This window comes from Stegodyphus dumicola, chromosome 1, assembly GCF_044657685.1.
Source record: "Stegodyphus dumicola isolate Sdum_Otavi_A_Nest chromosome 1, ASM4465768v1".
NCBI lineage: Eukaryota > Metazoa > Arthropoda > Arachnida > Araneae > Eresidae > Stegodyphus > Stegodyphus dumicola.
Window position 1 is genome coordinate 23,428,542 of NC_140768.1, and position 18,871 is coordinate 23,447,412.

Sequence of the window (18,871 nt, forward strand, 5' to 3'; positions counted from 1 at the left end):
AAACAGAAGAAAAGTGAGATGCCAAATAAATTAAGCAATTAAAATTCAAGACCGAAGAACTAAGAGAATAAGAAGATTATATTTAGTTTGCTTTGCCAACGGAAATCATGAGATAAGTGGGTGGAATCTGCCATTCACTAGTGTAAACTGTTGTAGACACAGGTTGTACTTTTTGACAACCTCTTTTTTTTTTTATTAGGATTCTGGCATTATTATTTCCTGAAATGCATGAAGCCACTACAGCAGTTGATACAAATCGTTTATTCTGGGAACGCATGAGAGACGTCTTCAAACGCCGTTACAGCAACAGCACTTCTTCTTTGGACATGTTTGAAGACGAAAGTTTGGAACAAGAAGTTCTCGCACTCAGTTGTGAATCTGATTGAATCAAAGAAGGCAGTCTATGTACATTACTTCGAATTTCAAACAAAGTGAAAGTTTTATTTATTTATTTGTTTTGGTGCCAAGATCAGGAGAAACTTATGCGTGCGTTGTTGAGGTTTTAACTTGAAAGTGTTGAGGAAGTGACTTATTAATTCAGCCTTATTCGGTAAGGTAGGCTTTATTTTCTTAAATATTAAGCGTATAGAATGTGTTTGCAATGAGTTGAAAAGTACGATAAATGACAAATCTAAATTTTACATGAATCCCGAAGAGCAAAATTTACAGATAGTAAAAGTCTCATTATGTTTAATAAATAATATTTATCTTTAATATGTTAAATTTAAAAATTCCATATTTTACATGCAAAATTCGTAGTGGCATTTGAAAAAAAAATTGATGACTTGATTGCGAATTTTCGACCGAAATTATGCATTCCCCAAACAATAAAAGTTGAATGGCTTTGCCGACTAAGTTTTTCGCATTAGGAATAACAGCACTAGTTATTAAATTTGAACTGATTTCGAGAAAATATTAATTAGAAAGATTTCTGGCAAATTTTGCGTGTAAAGGTACAGAACCTTTAACTCAGTAAATCATAATGAATATTTTGCTGATTTAGCTTTTTGCTTTATTTAGACCATACATGAAGCTAAATTTTTTTTTACTTATGAAAGTCTCCTCCTTCCTCACCCCCTCCCAATCTTCTTTTAAGGTCTCTAAATTTTCTTCCTAATTTTGAGAAAATCGTAATTGGAAAGGATCAATATTTAAGAAAATAAAGTCTGCAGCCCATTTTTCAGAACGCATTATTATACAAGCAATAAAATAACGATGATTAGGATATATCATTCAAGTGGCATTCATGTCAAGCCGGGACATCTGACTTTATAAAATGAGATACAAATTTCACGTAGAAATTCGATTTAGTTTTCATATAACTTCCCTGCTACTAATGTACATTTATCACAAAAGGACACTTCGGTAATAGTCAGCTTCCAGCATATCCTACTTCATTTCATCATCATTACTGAAATCCTGATTTCCAAAGGACCTTTTTTTAGGATGAAACGCTTTTTCATCTCTGTCCAGACTTCAGCCCTTCTGTGATGTTCAGAGTGGAATAAGTATTCATTAACTATATGAAAATGCAAAAGTTTCTGATTGATTGTGTTCATCATTCCCACAAAAAGTTTCTAGCCTTGTGTAGTTTGACTAGAGAATCCTTAAAAGAGTTCTTTAGAGATCAACATTTGACCACTGATTATGAATTAAAGCAGGTTGTCCTAGAATTGTTCAGACGCACTGATAATTTTTTCTACGAAGATTTCAGCAAAATGTTGGGATGGGTGTGTAAATGTAGCAAGGGAATCTAAACACACTTTTCACTCCTCAAAATTTTCTCTTCTATTTTATAAATTCAGAAGTTTCGGTTTGATTTTAACGCATCTCTTATACCCGTATACATTAAAATAATTTACTGAAACTAAAGTGGGATTAGTTTCAGCAATTCGGGTCGAGACAGTAGCCAAAAAAACTGTTAAAACATAAGAAGTAAAATCATATTGATTTATCAAACGATAAAAAGTTCTTATGAACTGTTGTGATTACAAACAACTTTTTACAATGTATTCGCCAAAGCAAAGAACACGGTAACTTAAGTTAATAGTTTGTTTTCGAAAAAATTAAGAGTTTCAGAAACTGTTATGATTTTTAGTATCGTACCTTACACAGATTTAATGCAGATATAATGTGACTATCATCTTTGCTGATAACCAGGAAGTTTACTGAACGACTTATTTTGGTAGTTACGAAAAGCGTAACTGCATTGGTGTGCAAAACTTAAGCAAAAGGTGTTCTTTTTGCGATAACTCATCTGAGAGACATGAAATTCAGAAATGAGCGACAGCATTTTGTATTTAAACGATGACAAAAGCATAGTTGCGCTAAAATAAATGCAATGCATACAATATGGAATCAAACAAAAAAAAAAGGCTTTATTGAACTCAGAGTGTTGTTACACATGATCGTCTGTACAAGAGGAAGAACAACAAGCAGATGTTCCTTAGTATGGGATATGCCCTCCTCTTACTGCAATGGTCGCTTCGCACCATCTCTCCATACTCAGCACCAGATTCTGTAACAGATCTTGATTGAGGAAAGAGTGTCCATTCCTCAATCAGCGTCTCTTTCAGTTGTTGGGTGTTCCCCTGAGTTTGTAAGCGTGCCCCAAGACGTCTCCTCAAAGCATTCTACATATGTTCTATGGGATATAAATCAGGCGAATACGCTGGCCAATCCATTCGAGTGATATCTTCAATTTCCAGTAGCTTCTGAAGAGCAGGAGTCCGGTGTTGCCGTGTATTGTCATCCATAAAAACGAAGTCTGCTTCAGGGGCAACTCGGAACAGATGCACTTGGGGAAGGATCATCTCCTGATAATAGCGATCTCCGGTTACAGAAACTCTGTCGAAAACATGGAGCTCTGTCCGCCCGTTCGGCATAATACCTCCCCAAACGAAAACTCCAGGACCACCGCAACGGTCTGTTTCCGTTATGTTACTGGGATGAAACCGCGTCCCGACCTCTCTCCACATCAACTGGCGTTGAGAATCGCTTGTGGCACTAAAACAACTCTCATCCGTACAGAGGACACCATATCATTGATGAGATGTCCAGTTTTTGTGCTCCTTGCACAACTCTAAACGGTGGCGCCGATGACCAACTGTCAAAGGGATGCCGCTTTCAGGACAGCAGGCGAATAGGCCACCTTTGTGAAGGGGTCTGGACACATAAACCGTGACACTTGTCGCCCTCTTGCTGTACACAGTTGCTGAGCTCTGGCGCTTGCTGACTGGTTTCGGGCTCTTTTCGCCTGCAAGACGATATATCAGTCATGCACTGCAGTTTTTGTCTTGGGTGGGCCACCACCGACCCTTCTGACAGCCTGTACCTACGGTTTGGAAGGCTATCCAAACTCGCGAAACGACACATGTTGATTCCGAACTCTTTAGCTAAAGTGGTCGCACTATGCCCCTGCTCCAGTTTTCCGATCATTCTTCCACGTGTGAAGTTATCCAGGTGATTTCTTCTAGCCATATTTCACGAAAACTGCAACTGCTATATGTTTGATGCATAGTTTTGACCTTAATAAGTGAAAAATATTTACAGAAAAATTCACCGATTATATTTTATTATCACAATGCTCTGGTCTGGCCTCTGTAATGTTGTAGTGCAGAGTTTTCTCGGGAGACGTTAAAAAACGCCTCTTGTTCTCTTACATCATTTTGAGTGAAAATAACGATACGCGACAGAAATTGCAGGGGGATTTTTTTCAAGAGGTTTCAAGAGGATAAAATGAGAAAAAGAATGCGAAAAACTATTACTTTGAAAACTATAACGCATTATAAATAAGTAAAATATTATAAATAAATAACATTAATATATTGCATTAAAAAACTACTATTTAAGGGAAGGAATGTCATATATTGTTTTTCCTTTTCTTGGTTAAATTTTGCTTTCATCTGAAGTATGACATTTAATAGTTTTCACGATCCGCGCTGTTTCGACCTTGCGCAGAGAATAATTTTTATTTATTTATTTATATTTTTTTTAAGAGATTTGTAATTCTCGGTGTAAACTCAGTACCTCTATATTTTTATGATCTTCATGTTCTTCCTGAACACGTCTTTTAGACTCAAACTGAAAACCTAACCCTGAAATCCGTGGAAATCAACGAGAATAAACTAATGACATATAACAGTAATAAACTTATTTCAACTAGCAGTGAAATAGCATTCGAAAATGACACTAATAATATGGACATGAAGCTAAGGTCCAAGAACAAATGTTAATGCATATTGCATCACTGGCCAGATGTGTAATCTAAAGAGAAAGTAAGTAATACACAATTGGCGTTAATGCCCCCTAAATAGCCCACATAGTAAATGCTGTGCCAGAAGCATGATTTTTGAACAATTAATGCTGTAAAACGATAATTTGAGAAATGATGGATGAGGGAATAAATGACGTCATTTATGCTGAACGTTATTCTGGACTAAAACGATACATGTAGGGGGAATCTGAAGATATATGACTCGAGGGTTTTGTTTACTTCGAAAGAAGATGACTACGGATTGCTAACATTAATCATTTGCTTAGAGCACATTAAACATATTCGAAGTAAAACAAGTGTGTTTAAACCTATTTGCAGCAAAAACATTGGAGTGTCATGTTTTTCACCACAGAAGACTAAATACGAAGAAAATATTTTTTGATTATGGAAATTAACTAATGTAATAATGCACAAAATGCCATAGTGAAGTTGCGAAAATCAGAAAAGGTAGGTAAATCAAAGTGACCATAGCTCGTCATAAGTAAATAGTTGAATAAATAACAATGCATAACTTAAAAGACCACAAAGCCGGTAAAAAAGACTATTTCTCTGTTTGCATATCGTTAATTATTTTGAAACTGCATAATGTTACATTTTGAATGAAGGACTGCAATGAATGTTTCATATTTATTGTTTAATTTTATCCTTTTTGGAATATTTTTTTTTTTTTTTTCAAATTTTGTACAAAAGTAAATATAAAGTAGATCTTGCTTTTTTATGGCTCTAAATTGTTTCTTTTGAAAACATAATGTCCTAAAAGTTATGATCGAGAGGCAGTAAATATCATAACATTTTGGTAATGGCAGCTGATCAGAGCATTCATCATAAGCGGCTTCATAGCTTCCTTCTGCATGCTTTGTCATAATCATTTGTTGGAATTCATTTGTTCCACTGTGTCCCTCGACAAAGTATAAATAGGGAATACGTTTTATTTCGAGCTTTTTTACGTATCACGAGAATACTTTCATGAATATGAACGCAATATATGACATGTAGGGTTGTAGAACCCTACGCCCCCCCCTCACGTAGGGTTTTTGTAAGAACAATGAGAAAAATTAAAATTACTTGCGATCTAATACCACTAATTAACATCACACTTACGGCGATGATAAGGACAAGAGAAAACTAACAAGCCTGTCCTCGCATAGAACCGATACAAGCCGAACTCATTCGGTTCAAGTGAAAATATGACTTCAGTCCAATGATTTTGCATTCTCGTAAGAGATAAAATAACGTTCCATTTAATGTTTTTAAATGGCAAAGCAAAGTCTACTGAAAAATATTAGTAATTGGGAGGCTTCTGATGCAACAGGTTTGAAGCAGTACATGAAGACAAATATCTCTAAACTATCAAAATGTGCAGACCAAACGTGTACAGAAAAAGAAACAAGATATTTAATCGAGATATTACAGTAAAACAGTTAACTGGAAAGGCTTACTAAAATTACTAGACCATTTATGTGTAAAACTACCGTTCGCAGAGAATTTCGTGTCACGGGCGTGCGGCCGCATTTGATCTTAATAACAGTACTTATTGAATAAGCGCAGTGCATTAGTCATCTGTCCAATCATTAGCATCATGAAACTGAATGGTGTGAACTACCTAAAGTCGTACGAATTGTCTAGCTACCATGTACAGCAACCTAAAGGCTGTCGCATTCTGATCCAATATTATCAGCTAAGGATGATCATTATTCATGAATAGTAATTCTATCATCTGTTGAGACACTGACTGATGTACATTTTTCATTTATGTAAAATTATAAACAAAGGGATGCTAAGGCATTTCTTTCTGCTCTGAGTGATCAGGCAGAATTTTTAATAGCTTATTTTGCATATACAAAACAATAATATAAAAGGTATTCTAATACCTTGAAAATATAACTATACAATTTACATTCAGTGTATTCATAAAAAATAGTCTTAAGCAATTTTAAAAGCGTGATATTACTTCTAGCACAATGATACAATGCTATGCACATATTTTAATAAGTAATATTTTCAAATTATCAGCTTTGTTTCACTGATTAAATAAATATTTGCATTTCTTATTTATATGATAAAAATTCCATAATATGTAAAGGAACTTTTATGATGTATGGTGCAATATTTACATGAATACAAATGATGCAGTGAAATAATGAGCACCTAGTTACTACAATTATATTAATTCTAGGAATATAATTTATTGATCACATGCTGCACACGAACATGCAATCAACTGTATTATAAAACATATTCGTTCTAAAATAAGCTATTATTATTATGATAAATGATTTTTTTTTTTCACTTAGGATGCCTAGTCTGTTTCAATGATTTTCTGCCAGAAATGAAGTGCATATCTAACTTCTCATAATCTCCATACTATATACCGTAAAAGTCCTTATCTGGCCTTTATTCGTGCAACCGTTGGTCATATACTTCCAATTACAATGTGTCATATCGCACAGATATTCATGTTTTGGCATTTTTGAAGATATCGATTTTGTAAAAATTACGATATCTAACTTTTTATACGTTCCGTTCCTATACTTACATTCAGAACAATTTTCTACTTGTCATAAAAAAAAATAAAACACACACAATGAAAACTAAACAATATATATAATTTCAAAATTTGCGATTTTTGATGTCATTTTCAATTTATATTGAGGGATCGGTTAATAAGTGAATTAGAATAATTGGAGGTTGATTAAATAAACTCAAAGTATTCACATTAAGTGATCCTTAAATTATCAGTTAAATGCCATTGAATTATATTCCTTTGTGAGTTACTTGTATGTAACAAGTAATAATTTTAGTACAACTGATATGCCGAAAGTATTTTCACACAAGTTATTTACGAGTTTTCAAACATTATAAATACGTTACTTTAGAATCATAATCTAATGATCGTACGAAAATTCTTTAAACTAAAATATTCTTAGTTTTTAATTTTTGAAAATAATATTACGATTTGGTTAAGTGGCAATACTGAAGTCTGCTAGTGTTTTCTAGAGCAGGAATTCTATGTTCTTTGAATACGATCTCTATCATATTGATCAGTACTTTACACAATATCTGCATAAAAATGTTCATAATTTAATCGCTTATCAACCGAAGCTACTTCATAAATTGGTACTTTATTTTTACGCACAATTTTTTAAGCACATTCCATTCTTCAGTTTGTATATGACCCTTGAATTTGATTCCTGACTTTAATATCAAATATATCGGTTAATTTTTTGTCATATGGGAATCACATTTTTGTGTTTTATAACAAATACAAAATTTTCCTAATTATAGATAAATATAAGGACCGGGGGAACTTTACAGTATGGCGCTTAATGCGATTTTGGCGTGACACATTTGCCCACGTCTATTTTGATAACATTAACTGAATGGCAACATTAAACGATAACAAAAAATGTTCTTCAAATCAGCAACAGAATTTAACTAATTTAACAAAAATATGAGTAAAGATATATAAATACTTATCTCACAGCATTTTAAGTAGGAAATAACTCGTTACTAGTGGATTATCTTCAAGCGTTATGTAAAAGTTCCTTTATGAACTATGTCTAATATTTCTATAAATTATTTGGCCAATGTTGTATGCTTAATTTTAATATTTGGAGGGTGTCCCTTATATCAGCATTTATAGAGAATTCACCAATTTCATCTTTACGTTCTTCAGAAAGTTTACTTTATGATATGCTTACATTTGTTTCAGAAAGCCCCGAGCAGATATTTCCTGTAATCTTCTCTCTAAGAAGATCTGATCGTTCTTCAAATCAATAGAGTGATTAAAAATCTGTTCCAAACTAAACGAAATGTTGATTTTTTGCCTAATTTTAAATGGTTGACTAAAAGAAAAACAAGCAATTTATTGAGTTAGTCCCTTAATATGTGATAGTTTTCAATCATTTAGCAATTTTCAAAATTTATTTTGAGCTTATTTGAAGAATTTACTTCAGTTTGAATAATTCATTCAATAACATTTTGAAAACATTAACCAAATTGTTGATCACAATAAATTGATAAATGCAAAAACATAAATATTTGCATCATTTAAAACATTTTTACAAGTGGGAGTATAAGTTTTCGACCGACAATATACATTTAATTTTTAAGTTATGCATAGAAATCTGTTTCATCAAATGAAGACTTCTCACACAGGTTTCAATTGCATATTTTTGGCTTAGCTGTAAAATAATCAGGAGTTTAGTTTTTGAACAATGATGTAATTTTAAATCTATGTATATATGCAAATTAATTTATAACTATATCTACTAGCTATTAAATGTATTTGCTATATATGAAAGATAACTTTCAGAAACCATTTTATTAGTAAAATCGGCATTAATTTTTTAATATTTAGCTCTCATTTTTACATTCAGATAAATTCTGCCATTTATAAGGAAACAGATTTCGATATCGTAACTGAATCATGGAAACAGCATAATAGTCAAGTAATACTAAAAGGAAAGTATACTGAACATATCGATAAAATATCTGTACCGGAAAAGAACTAAAGTTAAAATAAAATTACTTGCAATAGGGGAAAATGCTTTTGTGAAACAATTTTTTCGAGCTATTAACCTTAATTTCAGTGTTCGTATTTTTTACCTTACAGTAATTTTATTTTATTCTAATTTCTAATCTCTTAATTCTATTCACGTTCATAATTCAAAGCTTTTTTTCTCGAAGATAGTCTTAGTGATTCTTAGAATATTGTTTAGAGTGTTTAAAAAGATTGGGTGCATCCAATGCAATGGTTATGTTTGAAGATGATTTACTACGATTGTGCATTGGGGGAGGGGTCCTGGAATAATTCCGAAAAAGACGGTGAAAGCGATAAGATACTTCACCAAAAACTTGAGTGATCAAAGAACAACAACTAATTTTTCTACGTACGGTATACTGATTATAAGTGTGCGCTTTGATGATCACTTAAAAGTGTAATAATTTTAGACAATAAGTTTAAAAACAATTTTTAAAAAACTGCAGTTGAATTCAGGTACTTTCGTCCCATTTTGAAGAAAACAGTTGAAAGCCCTATGGGTTTGTACATGAGAAATTTGCATTTGCTCTAAAATGCATTAAATACCAATATTTTCATTTCTTACACATTTTAATCAGCAAGAATTATCACGGGTTTTTCTTAAATAATAAGCTATCACACTTTGAGAAATAGATGGTCCATAACCACATTTAGAAATTTAAGTTAAAATTTTTGGATAAAATGTGCAGACTTAACATATTTTATGTTCATATTAATAAACATAAACATATTTTATGTTCGTACACATTTTTGCACACGGAAATTAAGTACTTTTAAGGACCATTAAAGAAAAAAAATTAGGACCTATGAGTAATGGGAACTAAATAAATTCAATTAAAAATATTATCTATGCCTGAACTTCACTTTTGTAATGCGACCTAAAAATAAATTAGATCCGTAACTAGGATGCATTATTATTAAATATGAATTAATTAACATAATTATTAATAAGTTTGAGAATAAAATAAACTTTATGAAATTTATAAAGTAGAATTAAATATTTTACACTTATAATAGTTGGACATATTTGAAATAAGATAAGTTGTAGAGACATTAGGATTTTTTTTTTTTGGAAGACGGCGAGATGAAAAATTAGCAGCCGCCTTCGCCGGGAATCGAACCACGGACCTCTGAAATACTGTCTCAATGTGCTGACCACTACACCACGAAGGCACGCTAGAAAGATCTTATATACTCCTCCTTTTAAAGGGCGAATGGGGTTTTTAAGGGACCCAATTGCTAAATCCTGGATGAGGAGAATCATCATCCAACACCCTTTTTAGTTCGGGCGCCACTGCAGAAACATTAGAAAGCACACTTGGAAGGCGGGAGAAATACCTTCTAAAGTTACATTTTGTTTACGTTTTACTAACAGTTCGCTTTATGTTTATTTTATTTATTTATTTATTTTTTAAATTTATTTATTTATTTTTTTTTAATGTCTCATTTTGTCACATACTTGCTCAGTCTAGAGGTTTAGTAAATAGTCAGTAGATTTTATGTCAAGCCGCATAAGTTAAAATGAGAAGTAAAATCATAATCAGCATGATAAGTTGTCACTGCTGCTGCTTGCCTAGAGAAAGACCTGCTGATCAGAACAAACCTGAAAGGCCTGATGTTGACAAGTTTTGAAAGTTAGTTGGCGGTCTGTCTGAAGCAGATAGTGTCATAGCTCCATGTAGAGTTCCAGGGGTTGTAACCCAGTTAATATACTTTAAGGTTCCAATAATCCACTAAAGCACCAGAGGTGATAAATTGTTTTGTATTATTTTAAGTCTCACTAGATGCAAAGAATACGTTTTACCTGAATTTTTACATTTTTGTGTCTTATCTTGACCACGGCAAGGATTAATGAAAGACAATAACTCTTTTTAATACACAGAGATAAATTTTAAGGGTCAGCAGTTAGTTATAAATAATTAAATTAGGTAGTTATATACCCTAGTCATTATGGATTGACATGGCCACTATTAAATTTCACTGATCCTTAAACAATATTAGGATAATTACATATTAAAAGCTACAAAACATTTATGTTTTGTATTAACAACACTCAACAAAATATTGAAGCCTTCGCAGACATTTTGGCTAATTTATATCGATTTCCTTCTCTTTAACCCTCTTTTCTAACAATCAGAAATTTGTCTCAATATGCAAAGCAATGTTCTCACTAGTTTCTGTGTGCTTTATCTCCTAATTTGTCAACCTTACCACAATGTACTTATGAGGGTTTACTTGATCTGGTAAAAGTCAAATAGTTCACCTGCCCACACATTGACGTAAAGCAAATTATCTCTATGTCTGAATGTAACTACAAAATCAGACAAAGGTTTAAACAAGCCTCTTATTTAAAAAGAACTTATAACATAAAGGCATGTTCTTATGCTAAATCAATTACAGCTCGTACTGATGTATTTAGACAAGAAGAGTAAAATTCAAACTAAAAATGTGGACTAGTGGTCAAAGACTATTCAATTTAATTTTAATTTAAGCTGGCTCAGTATGAGGAAATGGGAATGGGAAATTAGAGTAAAGGCTGAACTTATAAAAAACTGGGTATTTTACGTAATAATAACTATTCAAATGTTTGAAGAATAATTTTCTTTATGAATTCAGTTTCCTTCTTCAACATGTTTCCTTTTTACTTTGTTTGGATTTAATTAAGGATTTCTGTTATTCTAAAAAAACTAAATGCATTTATAATGTGTAGAAAAAGCTTCTAATTTTATTTCTTTAGTAATATGAACATTCAACAGAAGAAATATGAAATACATATGGTAAGGTCTGGTTACATAGCTAGTGTAGTAGAATTTTTAGAATGTAGTGACACAGTGAACAGCAAAATCTAGGAATGGCAAAACTTTTAAAATTTAGAGCAGGCATTGGAAGCAGAATTTAGAAAGGCACTAGGCAGAAGAATTTAGGATCCTCAGAGATTGCATCAAGTGGAAAAATGCCTAGAGCAAGTCGTGTGTATGATGCATTAAGACATATTAGATGAATCTTTTAAATTGTCAGTTTTTACTTTCTTTATTAATAAAAAATTCCTTTTTCTAATGCTTGTCCATGTGATAAGATTAAAAGCATTTTTGATATTTTTCATGCTTGTGCCTAGTGAAACGTAGAGAAAATAGAGGGAACATAAATATGTTAAGAAAAGATTCTAGTATCAGAAGTAAAACATTCAAATATTATGTTTTTATTGTTTTCCCAGGGTTCCCCAAAATGTAGGAAATTCATCGCATATTTTCTGTGAAACACATCTGCTACAAGTTAATATCATGGAGACAGTATCTAATAAAAATTCACAGTTTAAAATACATGTAATTTATGACATTGATTTTTAAACAATATTAGGATAATTACATATTAAAAGGAGTTACAAAACATATGTATGTTGTTGCTACAAAACATAAATGTTTTATAACAACAACACTCTGTTGTTGTTATAAAACATTTATTATTGAGTATTATTTATTATTGAGTAAATATTTATCCGTCATTTTAATTTGAAACCTTCCCAAACATTTTGGCTAGCTTATATTGATTTTCTTCTCTTTAAGCATCTTTTCTAACAATTGGAGATTTGCCTCAATATGCAAAGCCGTGCTCTCGCTAGTTTCTGCATGCTTTATCTCCTAAATTGTCAACCTCTCCACAATATACCTATGAGGGTTTACTTGATCTGGTAAAATTTAAATAGTCCAAAACCTCCGACAGAAGTGAAGCAAATTATCGCTATGGCTGAAAGTAATTACAATCTCAGACAAAGGTTTAAAGAAGTCTCTTATTTAAAAAGAATTTAAAACACAAAGGCATGTTCTAATGCTAGCAAAATCAAATACAGCTCACAGTGACGTAATTAAACAAGAACAGTCAAATTCAAACTAAAAATGTGCACTAGTGGTCAAAGATTATACAATTTAGTTTCAATTTAATCTGGCTCAGTAACTCTATCATATGAGGAAATAAAAATGGGAAATTATAGTAAAGATTTGAAATCATAAACAATTGGGTAATTTACATAATAATAACTGCACATATCTTAGAAGAATAATTTTCTTTATGTATTCAGTTTCTTTCTTCAACACATCTCCTTTCCATTTTAGAATTTTTAGATTTAATTAAGGGTTTCTTTTATTTGAAAAAACACTAAATGCATTTAGAATGTATAGAAAAAGTGGCTAATTTTATTTCTTTAGTAATATGAACATTCAAAAGAAATATGAAATATATATGGTAAAGGCCGATTACAGAAAGTGTGGCAGAATTTTTAGAATTTAGTGACATACCAAACAACAAAATCTAGAAAAGGCAAAACTTTTAGAATTTAGAGCAGGCAGAATTTAGAAAGGCACTAGGCAGAAGAATTTAGGATTTTCAAAGATTGCATCAGGTGGGAAAATGCCTAGTGCCAGCCATGTGTATAATGCATTGACATATTAGATAAATCTTTTAAATTGTAAGTTTTTAATTGCTTTACTAATAAAAAAATCCCTTTCTGTAATGCCTGCCCATGTAAGATTAGAAGCATTTTTGATATTTTCCATGCTTGTGTAAAGTGAAACATAGAGAAAATAAAGGGAAGATAAACATGTTAAGATTCTAGTATCAGAAGTAAAACATTAAAATATTATGTTTTCATTATTCTTCAAGAATTTCTCCAAAAAGTAAGAAATTCATCGCAAATTTTCTGTAAAATACATCCATTACATGTTAATACCAGGTAGACATTTTCATTTTGTCACATTTTTCTGGAATCTTCTAGAATCGTGGATCTATAAAACTTGCCTTCAAATCCTTCTAAACGTTCCAAGCTGAAATGTCTAAAATACTAAAGAAAATTATTCCTACCAATTCTGTAACAGCAAAAAAGCCAAAAATATTAAAAAAAAAAAAAAAAAAAAAAAAAAAGGTAAAAAAGGTAAAAAAGTGTAAAATGAATTTTGTAAAGAAAACTGATGCATATTCCGAGACAATTAAATGGGACAAACTCTTACAATGAAAAAATTAAAAAGAAGACATTTTTAATTAATTACATGGGTAATTTTGCTTTTGCTAAGAATTGTTTCATAAATTGTGCCTTTATAGCATTACACCTTGTTTATTTTTCAGATTCAAAATATTATATAAGTTGCCAAAATAGAACTTTATAATATGACAGTGAAAAATAAAAATGTTTTATTTTAATGTTATTTTTAAATACAGTTTCAATATAGTATTACAATTATTTTAAGGGCATTTATCAATGTTACAATGCTTTAAAGAAATCATTGAAAAATTCCCAGATCTAGGAATTAAAAATTTTCTATAGAAACTGATCTTAAACTGCCAAAATGTTGATAGGTCGCTAAATTTAGAACAGTTTAATAAAAGAAATAACATCCCCAACAGAAAAAAGTTGTTTAAGAGGTCTTCATTGGAAAAAATGAAATAATAAGGACTTTTAAGGTCTGTACGAACCCTGAATCTTATTTTTCATATGAAACTGGTACATTAATGTTCATTATTTTTCTATATAAGTGAAGTGGATGTTATATATATCCATGATTAATCTAAGTTAATAAAATGTTGTTAAAAATGAAAAATTTTGAGTTGTATAAACTTGATTCATGAACATGAAATTCGCATTAAGTAAGAATTAATCTTAGTTAGATGTATTCAAAATTTAATGTAAACTTTTGAATGGCACATGAAGCTATCAAATTCATTAGGGATCATTACATATTTTATGTTTTGTTTTCTTTTTATATCTTACAATATTGCTAAAATTGTAGATATCCATGAAAAATCAAATTTTAACTAGCAGAATAATTTTTAATATTGAACTAACCTTTCAGATATGTAGACTAGAAATACATTATTAGGATTTTCCTATGCTTCAATACAATCTGGCAGTAATATTTACTGAAAAAATACACTGTAATTGAATGATGAATACATAAGAAAAATATTTTATAACACTACTGAAGGCATTGGGAGTCAGAAATGCCTTCTTCAGTGGCAGATGTAAAAACTTCAATGAATAACACTTGTGACCACTACAGAAATTTCATCAAGTGTAAAAAGCACATCCTACATGATATCTTGTGATTTATATATCCAAACATTATCTGAAATTTCTTCAGATTCTGACAAAAGAAATTCTTTTATTATTTCTCTCACCTTATTTACCACAAGAAAGAAATTCGAAAGAAAAGTAAAATTTCATATAATTATAACATGAAATTTTAAAATCGTCAAAAAGTTTTTTTAAACATAATCATTCATTTTGGTGACTATCTGCATAACTCTAATAGTCTTTCTTACAATTAGCTTCCCTAAGAACCTGATGTTATCAAAGTCAACAATAAGCATTATTTTTAAGGATAAAAAAAATATGACAATTATTTTAGTTAGTAGCCATTCTGAAAATAATGAAGCTAATAACACTTTACTCATTGTACATTCCTAAAGTTTGCAAAGGAATTTTTAATACTGTCTTGAAAAGAATTCTAATACTTCCAAAAGAGATATAAATAATACTAAGAAACAAGATAAGTCATTGCATAAAATAGACTGTGTTCACATTTTCTGCGTAATAGAAGAAACCTCTAATAAGCAACTATTATTATTTTGGTACATTTCCGTTTTGCCGGCACAGGCGATAAAGTCACCAATAATAGTGCAACTGATATGAAACGGAATAGCCTCGCTAGTAACCTTTTACGCCTCATCTTCAAAACAAGTCGCAGCCATTTCTTATAAGATTGATGGTTTCTTTCAATACTGGCATAACAATTACATAGCATTTTTACCAGGTAGTTCAATTTTATGCCCTAAGGCCATTTGCAGTAGTCAATTAGAATGCAATCACACCGCTCACCCGAAGGCAGAAATATAGAAAAGGCACAGTCAAGGGTTAAATTCAGCAATTCTAATGAGAATGCACTAGCGAAGTACAGCATTGCAGTTTTACATAATTTCTGAGTAAGCTATTCGTAGGAATTGAAATAATTCTTGCATTTAAACTTGCATTCCAAATTAAGATTTAACTTGAAGTTAATGTAGATAATTACTGAGAGAATTAGATTTTTGTAATGTAGTTTACATGAGATGAGATCACTTGGGGTCACATTATATGAACCAGCATATCTGGATGTTGAACCAAGAAAGCATAGTAAATTCTTAAATTAATGTCTTTTTACAAATTTATTGTCTTTATTTATTGGTTTTATACAAAATTTTAAATGATATTAAAATTTTATGCCTTCAAAATAAAAAATTCTTAGGAGTAACATTTGTTAAAATTTTTTACGTGTATACTTGTATATGGTATGTTGTCGTCAATAAAGTCAGCTTGGCAACATTTGCACTGAAACGGAAAAGTACCGTTATTTTCTATGAATTGGCATTCATATAAATATTTAACACAACTAAGTTTCAAAGCTGAACTATCTGTGACTACAGAGAGGCCAACAGGAAACATATACTTCTGAAGGCAGCTGAATAATAAATGCAATAAAGACCCTAGTAGAGATGAATTTAAATTAGAATTATTACAATTTAAAATAATACAAGTAGCATATGCACAAAATTGATCATAAACAAGATTTATAAAGAATGTTTTTTATTAAAATTGTAAACATTGCAGTTTTTTGGCACTGAATCTCATAATCTGAAACACAGAATTTCTATATTCTAAGCTTCCAAATATTATGAATTTATCAGTGGTTGAAAGGAGGTGATTAGCAGCAGTGGAGCACTGGTGGCTGCAAGAAAAGACAGAAACTACATTGCTAGTGAAATTTGGATGCTCTTGCACTTTAAAAAAAAAAAAAAAAAAAAAAAAAAAAAAAAAAAATTATTTGGACTAAATTAATGGCATGTAAATACTGTCCTTGAAATAATTTATATTAAAATTTTCATGTCATCAGAAATACTTCTAAACGTAGAATAGCTTGAAACAATAGAATTTTTATATATCAATTATTTTGAATGATTTTTCAAGATGAAAAATGACTGAACATATTGAAATTTATTTCTGTTTAGATTTGTGTGATCTTCCTCAAACATAAAATATATCTTTACACGCAAGCAGTGCTGTAATTTTTATAATTTTACGTCTAAAAAAAATCTAATGGAAAAGCACAGTTGTAAAAGATAGAGATATTAATCTGGTGCTGCATATCTTTATAATTAGGATATAAATGTGTAAATAATTCACTTTTGTTGATTGTGAATAGCTGATATAGTAAGAACTTGTTACTGTAAAAATTAAAAACTTTATATTGATGTATTTGGTGTTTTTCTTTTAATCTCAAGTTGTTAACACTGCCATATGAAGGAAGCTATTCCTGAACAAATTATTTTATGAAAGAAATAAATTCTTTCGTAAAATTAAAATATTTCATAAAACTAATAAAATTAATAAAAGACATAGAAGAATTCCAGAATTAAACAACATTATTTTGAAACCTACAATTAGAAATTCTTATTTTACTCAAGTTATCAAATATGCACTAGCATTTTTAAGAAAGTTACCCAGAATCCTTGCAATCTGTTCTTAGATTAAAGGTGCCAACACCTCAGTAAAAAGTGTAGGCTTGAAATTAGCTAAGCAGCCTTCATTGCAGCATGTAAACCTTTAAACTTAGACACAGGTGTAAAAATAAAGGATTTATTTTCATTATTTTATTGAAGGTGTCAAAGAAACCATCATATTATGCAAGGCCTAAGATGTTACAATTGCTTCAATGTATTAAATTAAGGTTAAAACAAGTGTTCTATACAAACTTCTCATTTGATATCTTACACAGGGGGTCTGGTTTGGTGTAATGGGGCTTGCCTGATCATTATGCTACTGGAAAACAACTACTACAATATATATATTTTTCGATTTTAGAATAGGATTGAGACATTGTATTATGAGACCTTGCAGTCAAACTCATTTAATGGAATACTCATTTTTTCACAGAAAAATATTCTAATTATTTCATATGAGATCTTTAAATAAAACTGCATTTGAATTTACACAGAAACTGAAATAAACTGTATTTAAAAACTAATTTTAATTAGTCTTCTTTAAACTCAATTATTTAATTATACCTTATGATTTTATGCATAGTAGAATGTGATTTAAAAAATTAAATTATATAAGTTTAATATTTATGGATTTGTAAAATAATGTTACTTTAGATTGTCCCCCCTTTTTTTTTTCAAGATTTTAACAAATTTGTAATATGATTGTCTATTATATATAGAATTCAACTTTGTTCAGTCCGAATTCTTTACAGTGCACTTTAAAAATATCAAAACAAACTAGATTTTGGCTAAGCAAAAAATAATTTCTACCAAACTAGAGCGACTAATATTTGATTTCGGACATTTTTGTTTTTTAGTTTTATTTGCAAGTTCTAGTTACTAAGTATTAGCCAAATAGCATTAACATTTTATGACATATTCTGTTGATTATCTCTTTTAAAACCTCCTTATTTTGTCCATCTTTGTCCTCCCTCTCCCCCCAAATTATTATTAAATTATTTTGAAAATAAACTAGAGGTATTCAGACACTTGAACAAACAATTTATATTTAATAAAAACATGAAAACAACCGGGGTCACTCAATATTTTGTTAGATATCCTTTAGCTGAAATTAAATTTTTTATACGCTTTGGCATGGATTCACCTAATATTTTTCTGTCAGAAGGTTCCATTTTGTTGCATTCCTCCGTAAGAATTGTTTTAGCAATCATTCTGAAAAAATATCTATGCTTCATTATTCTTTTCTCCAATCCACTCCATACATGTTCAATAGAAAGTCTGGATAGTGTGAAGGAGATTTTGTAAGCTCTGGAAAGTTATATAATAATCACATGCCAGCATTTATAGCCGTATGTTTAGGATCATTATCTTGATAGAAGATTGCATTTTGCATTTCAAATTGTGTTGCACACGCTTTCAGGTTTTAAGGAGACTTACATATTTATACCAACCCATATTATCTTCTATAAAAACTAAATTTCCCATCCCAAAAGCAACACAACATCCTCAAATCATTATCTCCCCCCCCC

The 18,871-nt window shown here is 30.7% G+C and overlaps 1 protein-coding gene across 1 annotated transcript in view; it reads left to right on the forward strand.

Moving 5' to 3' along the window:
• Window positions 1–17,097, forward strand: part of LOC118197439 (cGMP-dependent 3',5'-cyclic phosphodiesterase-like) — a 130,897-nt gene extending 113,800 nt beyond the window's left edge. Inside the window, exon 26 of the mRNA XM_085813675.1 lies at window positions 200–17,097. Coding sequence (XP_085669801.1) covers window positions 200–386 — 187 coding nt within the window. The 3' untranslated portion in view covers window positions 387–17,097. The remainder of the gene's footprint in view (window positions 1–199) is intronic.
• The last annotated feature ends 1,774 nt before the right edge of the window (window positions 17,098–18,871 follow it).